The 20,937-nt window shown below is 41.6% G+C and overlaps 1 protein-coding gene across 1 annotated transcript; it reads left to right on the top strand.

Annotated features, from left to right (window-relative positions):
• The first annotated feature begins 83 nt into the window (after window positions 1–83).
• On the top strand, window positions 84–20,178 carry unc93b1 (unc-93 homolog B1, TLR signaling regulator). Its single transcript, XM_079676137.1, has 13 exons — window positions 84–280; window positions 1,743–1,859; window positions 1,974–2,109; window positions 2,181–2,334; window positions 2,428–2,589; window positions 4,899–5,028; window positions 5,155–5,248; window positions 6,931–7,055; window positions 9,161–9,343; window positions 10,060–10,333; window positions 10,582–10,703; window positions 10,892–11,014; window positions 18,303–20,178. The coding sequence occupies exons 2-13, from the start codon at window positions 1,743–1,745 to the stop codon at window positions 18,531–18,533; spliced, it is 1,851 nt and encodes a 616-aa protein (XP_079532263.1). The 5' UTR covers window positions 84–280; the 3' UTR covers window positions 18,534–20,178.
• Window positions 20,179–20,937: the final 759 nt, after the last annotated feature.

Genomic DNA, 20,937 nt, shown 5'->3' with positions numbered 1-20,937 from the left:
GTCTCACTATTGTTACGGTAGCACTCAGAGGTCTGGGTTTCCTAAATATGTGCCTATACCTTTAAGACAGACCGTCAAGCAGATTGGGGTGAGGAAGTGGAGACTTTCGTTTCCTTCGCTAAACTTATTTATACCTGCACGTTGTACATTGTACATGAGAAAGGGGAACTGACAGCTGCTGAAACAAAAGCGGCCCAGGGTAGGAGGGGGTCTGTCGTCTCTATGTTACAGGTGGAATAACGTTTCAGACCGGTGCAAGGAGCCCCGCGCAAGAAACACGGTAAATGATGTTCAAGGTGTTTGTAAAAATGAGTTTTGTCGTTAGGTAAGTATGCTAGGTGAGTTACAGCACACTTGGTATTTCAGAATAGTCTTTTTAAATAATAAACCTAAAATGTGTTGATGACGTGTGCTGTTTGCAATGCTGCATTAGGCTACTATTACTGCAGAAGTCGCTATAGGTATGCAAAACTATACCAAAGCATCGTTTCATACCAGACAGTACAATCATTTATATAATTTAGCTCTTTGACCTACCTTTCATTATTCCACTGTTACGTTCAGGATTAAAAGGAAGTCGTTACACGAGTTCTAAAGGCAATGCTGGGGGGAAAGAGCACACAACGTGGATTTTATTTTAAATCTAGACGAGGATAGTTCAATGCCCCTAAAATAAAGCTTGAAATGTCAATGCTATGTCTTGCTAACATTTTGGAGAACATGTTATGGGCTATATCCTCTTTTATATCAATGTGGTCATGTTTGTTGATTTGCACTGAAGAACATTTCAGAACATCACTTAGAATCACGTTGCTAGATATAGTGTCTATTTTTGTACCTTTTTATTGTCTTATTTGCACTGACGTAAAACTGCATACAATCTAGATATGAAATAAAAAGAACTGTAACATGAGGGGTCAATAGCCACAACATTGGACTTTCCACTAACTTAAAGAAAGTAAAAAACAAACAAACGTAAAACAATAATTATTTAATCAAAAAACGAATACAATTGAATTGATTTAGAAATGTAACACACTTTCATAAAGTATTTGTTTTTTCTATTTCTTTAGAGGAACGTTTTATCTAAAACATTTTCTTTAGGAGAGAAAAATAGAGAAATTAATGTCAACGACAAGAGAATGTACCACTGAATATGTCCCATAAATACAAAAATAAGCATTTTCCCTGAGCCCAAACATAACCTTTAATATTGTAACGTCTGAGGTGTTAAGGCTTCAAAGATACTTCAACCCAATGCTTACAATATTGAAGAGACTTCTTAACTCAAAGAAGTTCCAAATATCATGTATGTACTTTTATCCCTTGTTATCCAAATAAGGTAGCTAAAAACTCACATAACAAACAGTAATAGCCGGCCCTTATCTCGCGGTCATAGAATAAACAATTAAGTACTAAAAATAAGCACTTCAAATGAAGTAGTCTCATTATAAATATGACTGCTGCCCATGTTATTTACTCCAACATTAAAAGTCCACAATTTAAAAGAGTAATTATATTGATAATCCAGATTTATCCAGCCTTACATTTTATCTGGAATGTATCGTGATTTTTTTATGACCTGTGATAATTCAACAAAAAACCTCTGACTATATTCTCATGAGTATGAACTGAAGATGGTTTCTACAGAAGCATAATGGGAGTAATGACACAAACACATTGATTGCGTTTGGTCCAGTAAACAAGTAATAATCCAGAGTACTGCCGGTTTTGGTCACTAGATGGAGGCAGCTGATCGAGAGGTGTTGATCAGGGATGCTGATCCGTTTGTAGCGCCTCCCAATGGCGGCATAAATGAACTGCTGAATGTGGACCAAGAAGAAAACGCACAGGAGCAGGTACGTTTTCCTGGGAAAACTCCAGTTCTAGTGTTTCCAGAGAAAGATGTGATTAAATACTACCAACCAAACCCCCCCCCCCCCCCCACCTCTCCTTTTTCTTCTTTAATAAAGGAGTTTCTTGGCCCACAAGCAGAGTACAACGAGGAGGAGGAGGAGAGGAAGTACTACAGGAGGAAGAGGCTTGGAGTCATCAAGAACGTCCTTGCAGCCAGTGTTGGAGCTATGATTCTGTACAGTGTGTACATGGGTCAGTATGGAACAAAATACATCATTTGATGAAGGAAGAAGAGCATAGTTCTATTAAATCTTTCTCTACAGGTCTACTGCAGATGCAGCTAATACTCCATTATGATATGACCTACCGCGAAGTGAAGTACAGCAACCTTGGCCTGGAGGACATCGATCACAAGATGCTGATGGGCATCAACGTCACGCCCATCATAGGTCTGCTGTACACCCCCGTACTTATCAGGTAGCAAACGCACAAATGATAAAACCTTTCCTTTTGTAACTGAATGTCCTTGCTCTATAACAACAATATTTCCTCTATTTACATCCCCGGAAGGTTTCTAGGTACAAAGTGGATGATGTTCCTCGCTTCAGGGATCTACGCACTCTTTGTGTCGACCAATTACTGGGAGCGGTACTACACCTTGGTCCCATCGGCCGTGGCTATCGGCGTGGCCATCGTGCCGCTCTGGGCCTCGTTGGGAAATTACATTACAAGGTGAGCAAGTGGATGTGGAAGAGTGGGCGGATAAAGATGTAACATAAGACGCGGAGGCTGGACCTACGTCATGTTGAAGTACTCAGACGAGTACTGACGACCAGTTTCTGATTGTCGGTTTTACCTTCAGTGCAGAGAGGTACTAGTTGGCAACCTGTGGCCCTGCCAAGTTGCCCTTGAGCAAGGCCTTTGTTCCCACCGCTGCTTTATAATAGCTGCCCACTGCTCGTAATTCTAGGATGGGTGAAATGCAGAGGTTATATTTCACTGTGAGTGCAGTACTGTGTACACGTGGACCTCAATTCTATAAACCCTAAATATATCTTTATAACTACCCTTTGACCTTTACCATGATCCTTAATATTGAGCGTTTCTAATGGTCATCAACGCTTCAATTATATAATTTAGGAACTTTTATCCCCTCACATCCAATGAAGGTAGCCAAAAAAATCAATTCACAAACATAAGGGAGATTTGAGACAATCTAGGAAAATTGCAACATACTGTACAGTTAAAGCAATTGCCTGAAATAATACAGGATTTCAAACCAAAACAACCCTTTAAACACTGCTCTAGGGAGGCTGTGGCGCAGTGGGTTAGTGCGTTGGTGTTTGGATCAGGGGAGCACAGGTTCAAACCCCTCTGCAGTCAGCATGTCGTTGTGTACTTGAGACACTTCACCCCAAAGTGCTCCTTTGGGGATTGTCCACAGTATTGAGTATGTAAGTTGCTTTGGATAAAAGCGTCTAACAAGTAACATGTAATGTAATGTAGTTACAAAAAAATAATCTGACATCACTGATGGAACTTTCTTAACTAACAGACTTTTGTTTATGTAATCCTTTATTTAACAAGAGTCTCTCAAGCATGTGAGCAGTCAAAGTGAGCACAAAATATGAACCTGGACCTTTGCATAATAGTCTCCCTTAATAGAGATATGTGCAAAGTTTAAAACATTAGTTTTACATTAAGGACAGCAATCACAAGTGGAATTACAAACACTTGACAATAGTTTTTTTTAAATCTTCAAGTGAAATGAGAGCTTTTACTTTCAAAATCCTTGCTAAGGTGCTGTCAGTAAAACTGGAGCTGAAGCATCATCGAAGGCCACAGATTATCACAGTCATAGCACACAATGGGCACTTAAGGCTAAAATAGTGAGGCGTCTCGCGCAAGTTCGACGCCGACGCCGTCACAAATTACACACAAAACACACTTAAGCACACACCCTAACTAACCACTGTAGCAGAACTAGCACAGAGCTACACAGAACGTAAGGAGAGCACCGAGAGCCGTCTGACACAGATTCAGACCTCTCCTGTCTAACTGAGATGCACACACTCTTGTAAGAGTCCCCGGAAGGTGTGGGCAGGGATTGGTGAGTCGGGCCCGACCTGCTCCAATCCAGATCTTTGGTCACGCCTACCGGAGGAGGGACAGGAAACTGGCATCCAATGGGCTCCGGGCAACGGCACATCTCATATACATATAACATACACAGCTGAAAACAATCCCAGACAGGTTAACGAGCAGATAGCAGCAGCAGCCGTGACACCTTATTGTTTCCATCAGTGCAATGCCCAAACAATAGTTTGCCATGCTCTTTGTTGTGCAGTGCTGTGTTGGGGGCTTTTGTGTTTGTGATACAATGCCGTTAGAAACCCAATTCACCAAACCGATCTACGTTGTTTTATTTCCATGTGTTGAATGTAGAGCCTTTATAAAAATGAATGAAGAAAAACAGATAATAGAAATCTATATATATTTCATGCGTGCAAGTCATTATTTAATTTCCCAATTGAGTGGTGTAGTGGTGACTTATTTTTGTTGGCCGACCCGGAAATGAGCCTACCAAGGGCTGCCTCGACTAAAAGCACTGGGATCTTTCCATTGGTTAGGGAAAGTTGAAGAAAATAAGATCTGTGGCTAACACACATTTATGATACTTAGACGTTTTCTTCAACGGGATTATCTCAACATATTGACACCACTTTTTAGGATGTATTAACTGTAAATCCAATCGCCAAAAGTAAAAAAAGCTAATGCTATAGGCTATACACAAACTACATGAATTGGCATCGACACCGTTAAGCTAAAGGCTCAGCTATTATTCTGAATGATGACATGACAACAAGTCACTTGTTAGCAACCACTGTTTTTATTACGCAGTAGCCTCAGATAATAGATTTGGAAATTTGCTCCAAAATGTCTAACACATCCAGAAGTGTACAGGTAAGTCTGTATACAGTCTTCAAATGGACACACACCTACAGAACATAAAATGAATGATTGAATTTATGGGCATGCAGGATGGCGCAGCAGTACTACGAGTATGTGAACTACAGAGAAGAGCATGTGCAGGAGCAGAAGAAGCTCCCTAAGGGCGCATGCCACAGCTACATCATCGTCTTCCAGTCCATCTTCTTCATCATCTTCCATGTGAGTCTCATTTATGCTGCCGTTTTATCAAATGAACCTAAGATTGTTCTCACGTCATGATCAGTTTAACATTGGAAAGATACGTTTGAGCATTTGCAGAAACTAATGCTCTTTCCTCCTCACCAGCTGAGTTTTGTCTTCGCTGAGTTCCCGATGCGCTTCGTCCTCAACGGCTACCTGCGAGAAAACGAACACATCCTCAAAAATGTCCATAACTGCGGTAAGGGACAGTGTCACATCCCCACCATTGATGAACAATTTCTAACAGCAATTGAGGATGACTAAGTATTAGGACTTTTAATTCAGTCCATTTTGACCAATGATTTGTATAAAGATTTGGAAAGATGCTTTTAAGCTTTGTACTCTCTAGACCCTTTTTCCAGTCTTTAAGGCAAGGCAAGTTTAGCGATATAGATATTTCAAAAACAAGGCATTCTAATGTGCTTAAAACATTTAAAGAATCAATACATAGTGTAAAAGAATCACATTATAAAATGACTTTTCAAAACAGTCCTTACAAAGCTAAAAGTAAAAACAAGCTGAAATATAATAAGACATACATAAATGACAAAAAAAAAAGTTACAGTACAAATGAAGATATTTATTACTATTTGATTTAAATGGGCAGAGGCAAACAGATCTTTTTGTCTAAGCTAAGCTAACTAGCTGCTTTCCCCACCTGGATATTTACCGTTGTTTCTTTAACTTCAACTAGGTATATTGATTTTGCATCAACTCTCCAAATAAATGTGAACTGACTCAATATTCTATATTGAAAATGAGTAAGGGGATTTAGATCGTTACTAATTTTAAATGTAGGGAAAACATATACTTATAACTACTGTGCTCCCCTAAAAGCCACCAGACTTAATTGATCAAACAGGAATTTTACCATGCTGATCAAAACACACTTTATTCTACCTTGACAGAATACAAACAATAACTAGGTTAAATATAACTCTGCTGTTTTAACAATCACCAACTTCAGTTTGGCTGAAATAAACCCCTGATTCACAAAATAAATGTTCAAACGTTTTTAGACCTAATACTATTTATCCTTGCTTGACGCTCGCATGACTTAATGTCAACACCACTAAGCTTAAGGTGGACTTGGGTTTGGCGTAATGAAGTTTGGCAGTCTTTTGTTTTGTTTGCATTTGATGTCGTAGATCAAAACATGAACATCTTGTGAGCTTGTAATAACCAAAGACCTTACTTTGCGAATACAACCAAAAACTTGGAAGTGCTAAATCACTCATTTCTGCACTCTCTATTGCGTCCAGAAGCAAATCTGTCCATGTCTCGAACTGAAAAACAATATGAGAGGTTCCAGACCAACTAGTATCAGGTCAGTGGTTCTCCCCCTTTAGAAGAAAAATCTCAGTTTTTATTTTCCTTAATCATGTTCATAGATGAGAAAAGTTCCACCCTTATACTTTACTGTTTTGCATGGCTCACGTCTTCCCACGGTACGTGCTAGACCAACGTATTTTTTAGAAAACGAGTACTGTAGGAAGAGAACAACAAGTAGTAATGCAGTGCAGTGCTAGGCTAGTATAAATCTTTTCTACTTCAGTATGTAGCAAAGTGCTACATGAAACTCGAAGTGGCCTCCCAGAGCTGCTCTGAAACTAGCGAGGCGCATCACTTCTCCTCAAGCTGTGATGTTTATCATTTTGAACTTCATGCATCATCACTTTCTTTTTGATTGCTCTCAACAAAAGGAGGAAGTAAAAGTGTAGCGAGGTAACACCTCAAAAATATGATCTGCTTCTCTATTCGTTTACTATTAGTGTTTGGTTATTTCCAAAGATCACAGATGCGTGTGTTACAGGCTTCAGCTCTGACTGCATCCTGAGTGGGATTGAACGCTTGTTTTCCCTCTCCTCTTCCTAATGACAGGAGCAAACATCAAAGGTGTGATCCCCGGGTTCAACACCACCGTGCTCAGTAGGCTGCCTCGCTCCATGCTGCTCATCCAAGTGGAAAGCGTCCTCATGGGCTTCGCCTTCCTCTCCATGATCATCGTAAGATCCAAAGGCCCCTACAAACACACACACCTAGAATTCAGTGTTTTAAGTTGTTTAACATTTATTCATCTGATTGTCTTGTGTCTGTCCTGCATTTTCCTTCTCTTTGAAATAACCAGGGAATGACAGTTAGGGAGCAATGCTAATTATATATATCATATACAAATGGCCCTAATCCTATTCCGTACATTCCGAACAAGATTTAGAACAAAAGTGATTTTGCAGTTTTACTTGCATCTGGATATGTACTGCATAACTAGAATCAATGTACTGTTGGATTTTCTTGTACTTTACATTTGTGTACAACACTACTTCAATTAAAGCTTTTACTTCTGCTGTAAGACCAACAAACACATTTTCTAAATATTTGTCTTTTAAAACAACAATGAATAAGAAGCATAAGAGCAGTACTAATAACTGCCCCTTTATTAAATCGCTTGTAGAATTACCGACTTACTTTAACAGAAACAAGGCAGGATTACTAATTGGACAAAATTGGCAAAACTGTCCATTGTTGTTCTATTTTTGTAGTGATGTGTTTTTTAAGCATGTACTAACAGGACACAATGTCTATATGTATTAATATAGATATATATAAAAACCAAACAGTCATATAATAATAATAATAATAATAATAATAATAATAATACATTACATTTATATAGTGCTTTTCCTGGTCCTCAAAGCGCTTACAAGCAAGTAAAACAAAAATAACAACAAAAGTAGAAAGTGCTAAGCTAGGTGGAATAAGGGCAAGGGGTTAGTGGATTAGGAGTTGAAGGCAAGAGTGAACAGGTGAGTTTTGAGGGATTGTTTGAATGATCTGAGAGTGTTGGCGGATCTGACGTGGTTGGGGAGGGAGTTCCAGAGTGAGGGGGAGGCTGCAGCGTTATTATGGGCCATAAAACCAAAATAAATTAGCCAGACATTAAAACGCTCAGTAGAGCAGAGGGAACTTGTAGGGCTGGGTGGTAATTCTTTGTGGGTTCATAGTTTTGAGCAAGATCTTTCACATTACAAAAATTCACTGATACATTGCTAGAAATATGAATTAGAGCAGATTTAAGCTCGGTTAAATTGATTAAAATGGACATACAATTCTCATTTAAGGTCCATATTTCTATTCTGTGCCTCTACAGTGACATTTTTATTTTCCTCATACTGCCTGTGCTGCAGCAGCTCTTTTTTTCCTCTGTCTGAAACCAGAGCCCAGTCTGCTCTGATTGGTTGGCTGGCCTGCTCTGTTGTGATTGGTCAACCGCTTAGAGATGTCCCTCCCCTAAGCCTTTTATGTACAATGTGTTGGAGCGCTAGCCAATAGAAACGTGAATATAACATAGTGATGTCATTATGTTCGGGTGGTAAACAAAGGAGTTCAATGGAGGTGTTTCAGGCAGGGGGGGGGAGTGTGTGGGAGAGAAATTCCCTCTGGAGGGAATTCTGGATCTTAGCCTTTGCAGACCATTGACATGCGCACAAACCTATATAGAAAACACTACAGGGAAGAGATTAACTCCAAGAAGCAGAATAGGCCCCTTTAACATATTTGAGTTGCACTAAGAACAAAGTGTTTTTTGGTCAGGACACACTCAGGGTTTAAAAACATATCCCTGGGCAACCAGTCAATCATTCCATCTCATTTATTTAGCTGCAATTTTATCCAAAGCGTCTCGTATTGTATTCAATAGAGTAAAAGTGCAAGAATCATCAAAGTACAGCAACTTTATTAAATGCTGATCTAATTCTACATTTAGAGACAATAGGAGATGGAGAAAGAGTCTGTTTTTGTAGAAGAAACACTCTCAGATCCTCCGGTTGAAAGCAGTTTAGAAGTCTGGCTGTAGAAATGGGTTGATATATAAATATACAGTATTGTAGCTTGGCCCATGAATTTATCCCAGCCTAGCTGTAGTTGCAGGGCTTAGGGTGGATACAGAGGCTTATTCAACAACGTGTTTGCATTCAGTTTGCCTTATGATCCAAAGTATATTGTAGAGCCTGTAACTAATGTGCACATGACAATAAAGCCTTGAATCTTGAAACGTATCGAGTCATTCAAAACAATTTAAAGTGAATTGTTTGCTGTTTGCTGCTTCCCACAGTTCCTGATGCTGTGTGGCGCCGCCTACCGCCCCACCGAAGAGATCGACCTCCGCAGCATCGGCTGGGGAAACATCTTCCAGCTGCCTTTCAAACACCTGAGGGACTACCGCCTGCGCCTGCTCTGCCCCTTCTTCATCTACAGCGGCTTCGAGCAGATGTTCGCCATCACTGGATTCTCCCTGGTACTGCACTTTTACTCGCATTGCTTCATTTGTATAGTGTGATACCAGAGGAGCCGACACATTATAGAAATAAGTACAGATTCAATAAGATTTCAATCTCTTAAACACAGTATGGATTGTGATATACATCTATATATATATTAGTACAATGTGCACATTTTACTTTTACTTCTGATGTTGATTTGATCTTTTATTGGACATTTGACTTTAACTTATATTTTTTTGAATTACCTTTTTTGAATTTTATGTTTTTATTGCACATTTATGCTTATAATAATAATAATAATAATAAATTTCATTTTTATTAAGAGTGCTTCTCCAAGTGCTCAAAGCGCTTTACATTACAAATTACATATATTAGACATAACAGTTATTACTGTGGACAACACCCACATTCTTTTTTATTTTATCGTTTTAAAGAACATTCTTGCTTTAACTTTTAGTTTAAAGTAAATACTTGTATTTTGTTTGATCTTTTTTTTAAATTAAATTCTTTGGTTGATATACACATTTTTACTTTATTTTATCTTTAATTGCAAAGGTTACTTTAACTTCTTATGTTTATTTGAATATCTTTACTTTATTTGATATTTTTATTGGTTATTCTTACTTATACTTATTTTCATTCTATTTGTTTATTTATCTTTTATATATGTTATTCTAAAATGAAGCAACTGTGACCCGGGACCAACAGCCTGTTCTGGTTCTCTCCTCAGTCCTATGGCGTTTGCGCTCTGGGCCTGGATAAGCTGTGGCTCCTCATCCTTGTGTACGGCCTCTCCTGCTCCGTCTTCTCCTCCCTCTCCCTCTGCCTCCTCCGCCTCCCGCGCTGGGTGTGTCTGGTGGGGGGGGCCGTGGTGCACCTAGTGCTGCTGGTGGCTCTCCTGGCTTTCTCTCCAACCCCGAAGACGCCTTCATATCTGGGTCCTCTTCTGGTGATCTCTGTGCTGTGGGGACTTGGCAGCGCCCTGAACAAGACGGGCGTCAGTAGTGAGTCACGCTGGTGCTGTTCGAGGTGTTGGTATGTAACTTTGTTCACACATTGTCAGCCTTACTTCTCTCTCTCTCTCTCTCTCTCTCTCTCTCTCTCTCTCTCTCTCTCTCTCTCTCTCTCTCTCTCTCTCTCTCTCTCTCTCTCTCTCTCTCTCTCTCTCTCTCTCTCTCTCTCTCTCTCTCTCTCTCTCTCTCTCTCTCTCTCTCTCTCTCTCTCTCTCTCTCTCTCTCTCTCTCTCTCTCAGCTCTGCTGGGCATGCTGTACGGTGAGGAAAAAGAGCGTCTTGACTTTGTCTTCACCATCTATCACTGGTGGCAGGCCATCGCCATCTTCATCGTCTACCTCTGGTCCAACATGCCTATGAGGGTATGATTTGTGTTGAGAGAAAGTTCAATGTGTTTGTGTCTCAAGTTTAAAGGATTCAAAGCTTTATATGTCCTATGCACAATAGCTACAGGATAGTTTTGGCAATGAACATCTAAAGCCTCCGACGCTTCCAACTATACAATATACTTACACTATATTATTTTCCTATTTTTGCCCCTTTCCCTCAGGCTAAGCTCTCAATCGTGTTGGCCACCTTGCTGCTGGCCTGCTTCTGTTACGGGGTGATGGAGCGCCGGCTGGCCAGGAAGATTCCTTTCAGACTGCCTCGCATCCCTCGGCCCCGGCACAAGGTAACCAGTCACCGTCTGACAGCTGAAGAATAAAGGTCAACCTTTATTTGTCCCTTTATAATCAGTTTCAGCTTGCAGATAAGGAGAATATATTTTAGGGTATTTTAACTGAACAAATTGAACAAATTGAAAACAGGAATTCATTCTCCACTCCACAGCAAAACTAATATTGATGTCCATGTGATGTAGAAAAGCAGCCATTATCTGTTCCAGGGTTTCCGTTAGCCGGTAATTACCGGTTTCTAGCTGTTAAAATGTATTAAAAACCGGTAAATTCAAAACCTGCCGGTCTAAATGTCCGGTAATAATTAGGGATGCTCCGATCGATTGGCCGCCGATCATTATCGGACGATATTCACTCATAATAGTTTGATCGGTGCTCTCTATAAAGGCCGATCAGGAGAGCTGGATCTGATCGATATGGACATAAACGCGAGTGAAGTATAACCGGACGCGAGATAGAGATCAGGTCAGCTGCTGAGTCTGACGGAGACACGCAGCTCTGCATGAAGCAATATAAAAATGAGTCCCATTAACTGAGTTTCAGCATATCCGGTCATAGTCTGGCAATTACCTGCTAACGGAAACTCTGCTACACAATTCTTCTTCTTCTTCTTCTTCTTCTTCTTCTTCTTCGGTGGTGGATGTGTGTTTGAAGAGGGAAGAGGGAATTTCAACTTTAAAACTTTAATTCTTTTGTTTCTGTTTCAATCGTTTCTTTAACTGTATGATCTTTCGTTGGGATTTTTGTACCCTTTGCAAGTACGGTTAATTTGTTAATTTAGTGTTTTTCCGTGCCTCGTGGCGGGGATGGCGTCCTCCGGGGCGCCGCCGGTGTCTCTGAGACACGGAGTGCGGCTGGTGGCTCAGGCCGCAAGCACAGTGGAGCAGGTGCTGCTGGCTGTGGGGGATCAGGTCGGTCATGCAAATATCTCCTATGCTTCCCGCATGAACAAAGCGGTCGTGGTCTTTTTGAAAGACCAGAAATATGTGACGGAACTTATCGAGAGCGGATTAATGCTAAACGAGGAATACATTCAAATTTCACCGCTGGCGACACCGTCCACGCGGATCACTGTGTCTGGCGTTCCTCCGTTCATCCCGAATGAGGCGCTGGAACGGGAGCTGAAGCGTTTTGGTAAGTTAGCCAGTAATCTCCGCACTGTTGCTCTGGGGTGTAAGGATGAAACGTTAAAACATGTCCATTCTCTGCGGAGACAGGTTTTCATGTTTCTGAATTGTCCCACTCAGACACTAGATGTGTCCTTCCGGGTGAGGCACGAAGAGGGTTTTTATATGGTTTATGCGAGCTCAGGGAGCGTAAAGTGTTTTGAGTGCGGGGAGTCGGGTCACAAACGTGTTGCATGTCCACAGAGACGGCACGCCGCTCCGCCGGGTGCGGCTGGGCCCGGGGCCGGGGGCGGCCGGGCCGGGAGCCGCTGGGGCGGCCGGGCCGGGAGCCGCTGGGGCGGCCGAGCCGGGGGCGGCTGGGCCCGGGGCGGCTGGGCCACAGCAGCCCCGGCCGCCCCGGGCCCAGCCGACACAGCTGGCCCCGGCCGTCCCGGGCCAGCTGTGTCGGCTGGGCCCGGGGCGGCCGGGGCTGCTGTGGCGGCCGAGCCCGGGGCGGCCTGGTCCGCGGCAGCGGGACCGGGTGTCGCGGGGGCTGCTGCTGCTGCACCCGCCGGGGCCCCGGTGGCTGCGGAGGAAGTAGGGATGAATATCGTGAGAGATGAAACAGGGACTGTAGAGAGTGTGGTGAGTGTGAGAGGAAAAAATGTGGAAACAGGTAAACGGATGAGAGATGATGTAGCAGGACAGGTGAGGACTGGTGCTGTGGGACAGGTAGAGGTTGTTGGCACACAGAAGGAGCTGCCGTCTGGCTCTGGGCGGCAAAAAGAGTTTCAACAGGCTGCAGACAATAATGAGGTGACAGAGATGGACACAGACGGTGAGGGGGATTCTGACTGTGTTTCAGTTGCAGATAGTCTCTCTCAGAACGCAGAGATATATTCTTTGGAAGAGATTAATGTCTTTTTAGACGAGTCTTTTGGCAAGTCAGTGGAAGTGAGAGATTTTTTCCCTGACATTGACAAGTTTCTTCATACAGTGAGAACTCTTCAGAAAGTTGTAGGGTTAGACCTGCTGGATGAAAAGAAACGTTATCGTCTCAGGAGGCATGTAACTGCTATGAAAAAAGATACGACAGGAAGCAAAAGAGGGAAGAAACTGAAAAGGTCTAAATAATTTCAACATGATCATGCAACACTGGGTGTCTCCTCTCTGCTGTGTGTACCTGTCTGTTCTTTCTCTCTGTCTCCTTCCTCTAATGCAGGCTTTAAGGGTTGCTTCCTTGAACATGAACGGGGGTAGACGTGCACAGAAAAGAGCTTTAGTGTTAGAAGTCTTTAATCAGAAAAAATTAGATTTGATATTTCTGCAGGAAACGCACAGTGATAGCCTGAATGAGACGGACTGGGGGATGTGGTGGGGGGGTCAGTATGTACTCAGTCATGGCTCAAACCTTAGTGCTGGAGTAGCTGTTTTATTCTCCCCCTCTCTAAATGTAAAGATTTTATCCAGCACTGAGATAGTGGCAGGTAGAGCCTTGATGGTGAAAGTGGAACTGTTAGAGTTCAGTTTCACTTTTATTAATGTGTATGCACCCAATCAGGGCCCTGCACGTGTATCTGTGTTTCAGTTATTAAAAGACAAGCTAGACACTAGTGTACAGGGGGAGTGTGTTATACTGGGGGGGGACTGGAACGTTTGCACTAATGTCACTTTATAGGAATACAGAATAGGACGGGAGCCTCATCCTCATTCGTCCCTTTTACTGTCACAGGTGATAAGAGAGGCTGACTTAGTGGATGTGTGGAGGATGAAGCATCCCTCCATTAAACAATACACCTGGATGAGAATGCTAGATGGGGGCGTCAGTGCAGCCAGGCTAGACAGATTTTACATGTCTTCTTCTTTTATTACTCGTGCAGTGAACTGTCACATCCAACCTGTTGGTTTTACAGATCATCAGCTAGTTTCTTTGGATTTGGTTTTATCCAACACAGAGAAACCTAGATCGTTCTGGAAGTTTAATGTTAACATTTTACAAGATTTGATTTTCTGTGAGAATTTTAAATTGTTTTGGATCAACTGGAAATCAAAGAAAGAGTCTTTTCCCTCCCTGAGTCAGTGGTGGGAGGTAGGAAAGGCTCAGATTAGAGTGTTCTGTCAACAGTATACAGCCTACTTCACTGCAAACATTAGGAGAGCTATAGAGCAGTTAGAGAGAGAGATCAGAGAGTTAGAGAGTGTGTCTGCTCGAAATATAGAACAGTCCCTCCTAAAACAACAACAGCTTAACTGTTTTCTTCAGGAGAAGGCCAAGGGAGCTCTGATCAGAGCCCGTTTTACTTCCATGAGAGACATTGATGCACCAACCACCTTTTTCTTCAACCTGGAGAGGTCTGTGGGCCAAAGGAAGCAGATGGTATGTCTGCGTCTTCCCGATGGACAGGTAACCTCTGAACCTGCTGAGATGAGGAGACATGCAGTGTCCTTCTACACGGACCTGTTCAAAGCCGAAGGTTGTGACGTGGAAGCCGCTGATGAACTTTTTCAGGGTCTTCCACAGCTGAGTCCAGCCGAAAGTGACACCTTGGGCTCTGACATTGCGCTGGAGGAACTGACCTCTGCGGTGACACAGATGGCCTCCGGCAAGGCTCCGGACATAGACGGTTTACCTGCAGACTTTTTTAAACATTTTTGGAGCATTTTAGGACATGATTTGTTGGATGTATTGATGGAGTCCTTTGGGAAAGGGACTCTTCCAGCTTCCTGTAGGCGTGCAGTGATTTCACTGTTGCCTAAGAAAGGAGATCTAACCCTGTTGAAGAATTGGAGACCTGTGGCTCTCTTATGTACGGACTATAAGATACTGTCAAAGGTTTTAGCTAACAGACTGAAGTGTTTTATCGAACTTCTTGTTGGTACTGATCAAACATATTGCATCCCTGGCAGATCAATTGTGGACAATTTGTTTTTGATGAGAGACACTTTTGATGTTTGCAAACTGTACAATATAAATGTTGGTATTATTTCTATTGACCAAGAGAAGGCCTTTGATCGTGTGGATCACACTTTTCTGGCTGCCACATTGCAGGCTTTTGGTGTTGGGGAGCATTTTTTGTCCTGGGTGAAGTGTTTGTACAGTGATGCATGTTGTGTTGTGAAAGTGGGGGGAGGGCTGAGCAGACCTGTACCAGTTAAAAGGGGGATCAGGCAGGGCTGCCCTATCTCAGGCCTATTATATAGTATTGCCATCGAGCCACTTTTGTGCAGGCTTAGAAACCGGCTGAGGGGCCTGAGTCTGCCAGTGTCAGCTCAGGCCCCCCCGGTGGTTGTATCAGCTTATGCTGATGATGTCAGTGTTTTTATCCAGGGTCAGCGAGATATCCAGGAGCTACAGGACAGTTTAGTTTTGTATAGGAAGGCTGCCTCAGCCAAAGTTAACTGGGAGAAGAGTGAGGCAGTTTTGGTAGGTCAGTGGAGTTTAGAAAATAGGCCCAGTCTTCCTGGTAACCTCAGCTGGGGAAACGAGGGTTTAAAGGTCCTGGGAGTTTGGTTGGGGTCTGAGGACATGGTGGCACAGAACTGGGAGGGATTGCTGGGAAAGGTGCAAGCAAAATTAGCCAAATGGAAATGGCTGCTACCCCGGCTGTCCTACAGGGGAAGAGTTCTTGTAGCCAACAATCTGGTTGCCTCATCTTTGTGGCACAGACTCCAGGTGTTAACCCCACCGCCGGGCCTCATGAAACAACTGCAGCGGCTCCTCGTAGATTTCTTCTGGTCGGGTCATCACTGGGTGCCAGCATCGGTCCTGTACCTCCCTGTGGCGGAGGGGGGGCAGGGCCTTGTGGACATTACTGCGAGGACTGCTGCTTTTAGACTGCAGGCAGCTCAGCGGCTGCTGTATGGTGCCTCTCCCTGCTGGCTGGCTATGGCCCGGCTGTTGCTCTGGAGGGCAGGGGGCTTTGGTTTTGATAAACACCTGTTTCTGCTGAAGGCCCCTGCGTACAAGATAACTGGACTTGCACCTTTTTACTGCTCAGTCATCAATGCCTGGAAGATTCTGAGTTTTACCAGACCACCCGACCCCCGGCCTGGGATGTGGCTGTTTGAGGAGCCCCTGTTTGACACTGGTTTTCTTTCCGGAACCATTTTCTCTTCAGCCGCCCTAAAAAATGCGTTCATTGAAGCGGGAGTGGTAAAACTTGGCCATTTGACAGGGATCTCCACAGAAAAACTGGCTGAGGTGACGGGCATTCGATCAACTCGAGTTCTGGAGAACCTGGTAGAAGAGGTGTGGCAGTCGCTGTCGCCATCCCACCGGACTTTTGCTCTGGATGCAGATCTGGCCGACCAGTGGAGAAAGGGACATGATTATGTTTTTCCTGCCTTGAGTGTGGGTCCTGCGGTGGGGGAATGGAGAGAGGAGGATGGTCTCCTGCTATCACTGGGGACTCTAACACCTGGAATGTTCAGCTCCTGCAATGGGAAGAAGCTATATCTTAGCTGCGTAAAGGTGCTAAACCTCAGCTCGCTCGCAGGCGTCAGAGAGTCGAAGTGGACAGATGTGTTTGGTTTGGGCTCTTCCCCTCAGGGCAGCTGGCGGATCCTGTATAAGTCTCCCGTTGAAAAACGGATGGCTGACATCCAATGGAGAATTATACACGGTGCAATAGCCACTAACAAATACAGGGCTCATTTTGACCCAGGCACAAGGGGGGGCTGTCCGTTCTGTTTTATGGCAGAAACATTGGAGCATTTAGTGGTGTCCTGTCCCCGGTTGGCTGGTCTTAAAAAAATGTTACAGGAGTGGGTGGAGGGGTTCGGGGAGGTTTTCTCCATACCACTTTTTGTCCATGGCCCCAAATACATCCTGAAAAAGAAGGAAATCCTACTATTGATCAATTTCTTGTTTGCTAATGCAAAATTAGCAATCTGGAAAAGTAGGAAGAACCAACTTGCTGGAGTAGGGTGGACGGATGCAGTGCTCTGTCTGAGGGGGCTGGTGGCAGTGCGTCTGAGGGTGGAGCATGCATACTATACGCTGATCAATCATCTACAGGGGTTTCTGGATGTGTGGGCTGTTGGGCAGGTTCTGTGCTCACTGGGGGAAAATGACTCTCTAATATTGAAGTTTTAAAGGGTAGGTGAATTTTTTTGTTTTTAAAGTGTGTAAAAGATGATGTTTTGAAATGGGTAAAACGTTTTCAAATGACATTTATTTGGTAGACGTGAAAATCTGTTTATTTATTTGATTTGTGTAATGTTTTTTGTTTTTTGTTTTGGTGTATAGTTAAAACAAATGGAAATAAAATTTGTTTTAAAAATCCAAAAAATCTTCTTGATAATATAATAATAATAATATTGGTTAAATAAATTATTTCTGGACATTTGACCGGCAAGAAAAAATCCTAGCGGAAACCCTGATCTGTGCACGTGCTGCTATGTTCATTTTTTATTTTGATTGCAATTTCACAAATAAGCCTTTTCTGCTAGTTTGTTTTATATTTCTCATTTCAAGTCAATAAAATGTTGGTATTAAGTTAAAATGTATTTTTTCTGCCTTCAAAACTCCCCCAAAAAGAAACAGAAATGTGTTTGGCTTATTGTTCCATTACTTGGATGTCATCCATACACTGAACGGAGACGTTTCCGTGTTTCCCTTTATATCTCACTTTAAGCCTTTTATACATGCATTATTTTTTAACATCCCAAATTGTCTGGAGCCATTCATAGTCAAATATGCATCACGACATTTGAAATGCCCAGTGCACATACACTGAGGAACCGCAGTGAGGTCAGTCATCTTTTTAAATCAATTATATTTGTTTCTTTTTTTTTTAAACTGATTCTAGGATTTTAAGGAAGGAAGAAGGAGTACATGTCATTTTTTAAGTAATTGAACTTATTTTTGGAAAACTTTGAACACAAATTGTTATTCAAAGCAGAGTACTTAATATACAGTATCTTGATACACAAAAGTAATAATACTTTTTGTCTTCTTCTACACTATTTACTGTCAAATTAGAGCCATGCGTAAATAGCCCATAACGCCAATTTCTGAAAAAACTGAAGGAACAAGCCTCTATGGAGGAAATCTTTTCGAAATGCGAGTCACTTATTGGGAAACTTTTTATATGTAAATAGAATGAGAGCAAACACATTTTGACTTTGGAACACCTCTTTCCCAGCCATCAATAACATATATTATTTGTATCCGCAGGTCAAAGGCTACCGCTACCTGGAAGAGGACAACTCGGATGAGTCAGACTCTGAGAGGAGTGATGACGAAGAGGACGAGGAGGGGCTGGACGACGACGAGCATGTGGCGGAGGAGATGGAAGCTGAGGACGGGGACGGAGGAGGCCAAGACGCAGGGGGCCCTGGAGCTGAGTCACCCGGAGCTCGGAGGAGAGGGGCCGAGGGTCAGCCCCACAGAGGGGCGGAGGCCTAACTGAGGGAGGAGGGGGAGAGACGAGGAAGGGGCAAGAGGACAGATGGCAGATATGCAGAAGAGGAAGATAATTAGAGAAGTGCTGTTGGGCCCATTACTCCATTCATATTTTACACATGTTTTTATACAATCTCACATACGACACTTAACTAAAGCATTTCGTATTGCCATTTATTTTAATTAAGGGCTACCCCATTATGGCAATATCATAGTCATAGTAATGAAAATATATTAAATTATTTTAAAACAAATACGTATTTTTTTAACAGTGGATTCTCGGCTACAAAAAATATATTTACATTTTATAACATCATTAAATATATAAAATATACACTTTTAAATAAATTATTTCAAATGATAAAAAAAGTATTTATCATTAAAAAAATTAAATGTAAAAAACCATGTTGTAATATTCTCAAGAGCTTTAACAACAGAATAAGGTACACAATACTTTTTTTATGATCTTATTTTTCTTTCCTTGGAAGTCAATATCACAACAGTCCAGAAGAAAGGGAACATAACAATGTAAATAATTAAAAGCACACACTCGATAAAACACGACTACAACAAATACTTTTCTTTTAGTTGCCCATAATTATAGATCATCAAGTATAAAACGTATCTGAAAAGAACAGAAGTGGATGCAACAAAAAGAGATTGAGAAGTTTATCCTCAGTGAAGTCTGTTTGGATGGAGTCATGTTTAGAGCTCTGCTGAATGGGAACAATCTTTTTAAAAATGTCATTTATGCTAATTTCTACCAAAGAAACAACCTAAATGGAGCTACTATGAGAAGCTCAGACAAGATGCCTGGCATGTGTCTTTGGAAAATATCTGTTTCATTCGCTTTTTTGCAGACAATGAATGTAATTGTTTGCTTTTATACAACAGGTACCGGACAATCAGTCATCTATAGCTAAAGTGAGTAAAGTATGTCAGTTGAGGGATATTATAATTACTTATACGTGAAATTGTTTTTTTTATAATCTACAATACAGTAAACAAGATTAAGAGTCTACAAAAATGCTAGCAAGTCTATTATGTGCTTTATCAGCTACCTTTATCAGAGTGAAAATGCTGCAGTTGGCTTAGTAAGCTAAGATGTTAACGTTAGTGTATCAAAGTTCAATTAAAATCTGAAAACGTTAGGATGCTAACTTTACTCGTGTTAACTGGCTTAACAGATCTAATGAATGCTCTGTTCACCACCTAACTTTAGTGTGTTAGCATGCTAACATTAGCCATATAGCGCTGTACATAAAACACAGAATTAACTGTTAACTGCCAAGCTGGTACAGAAAGATTGTGCTGACTATTTCCTAAGAAAGGCACTCAAATTAAGGTGTACACATTAAGGTAAAAATATTTTATAGATTTGTAACAGTTGAATTAGTTAATGCCTCAAAATGTCTTGAAATTAAAAATGATGTCATGATGCAAATTTCAAATCTTGTTCAACTCCACAGGAGTTATTAAGCTACAGGGATTTATAAAGTAAAAATAAATAATGAATGTATCTTTGACACGAATAGCTGGCACATGCAAATGTAATGAATGTAACTTCCAAAAAAACTAAAGAGGAGGGTCTACATGCCTACATGTCTGTTGAAGAATAAATACTTGAAAATAATACTGATACTTTTAACTGTCTAAAGCAGCCTGCATTTCTTCTTATCTTCTAATTAAGGCATTTCCACCATAATTTGGTGCAAAATCAATTTATGGTGGAACATTTGCTAGAAATGCCAAAATTCAATGTTTGACTTATATTTAGTGCGAATTCTGCATTTTCAGCTAAATTCAGCAACAAATGTACACAGTTTACAGCATTCGCAGGCATTTTCAGCAGGAAATGCATTTTCTAGTTATTATTATTTCAACCAATATTTTGCCGTCGAATAACTTCAGCCTACTTTCAGCTAGAGAAACCATTCAAATATGAAAATATTCAGCCTTTTCATCACATGATGGGAAACTTTCAACTTTTTAAAAATATTTTATACATTTGGAAATATTCTGCTTTTTAAACTCTTTTTTTAACATTTAACTCAATGGGAGGAACCTTTAAATCCTCTTTTACCTACACCGTGCGCCAAATGCTACTCCTTCCACATACTTTTAGTTAGAGACTTCATTCCAACTTTTAAACGGTCACAAGACCTTCAGTTATAAAAGGTATTCTTCAGATCTTTCATAGATTTTACACTTTTTGAGATATTTAACTTAGTATGGAGCTTGGTAAAGAGGCCTTCTTCAGATTTTAACATGAGTGTGTATTGCGCAGCTCGTTAAGGCTTAGAGTGCGTGATGTCACAGCTAGGGTGGGGGACAGCTTGAAATTCGCCTTACATTTTTTTTTTTAACTGCCATAATTCCCAAACCCTACACTCCTGGAACATAATTC

The sequence above is a fragment of the Notothenia rossii genome (assembly GCF_949606895.1).
Source record: "Notothenia rossii genome assembly, chromosome: 1".
Lineage (NCBI taxonomy): Eukaryota > Metazoa > Chordata > Actinopteri > Perciformes > Nototheniidae > Notothenia > Notothenia rossii.
Note: the sequence above shows the minus strand (reverse complement) of the source record. Positions and strands in the feature narration are given on the sequence as shown.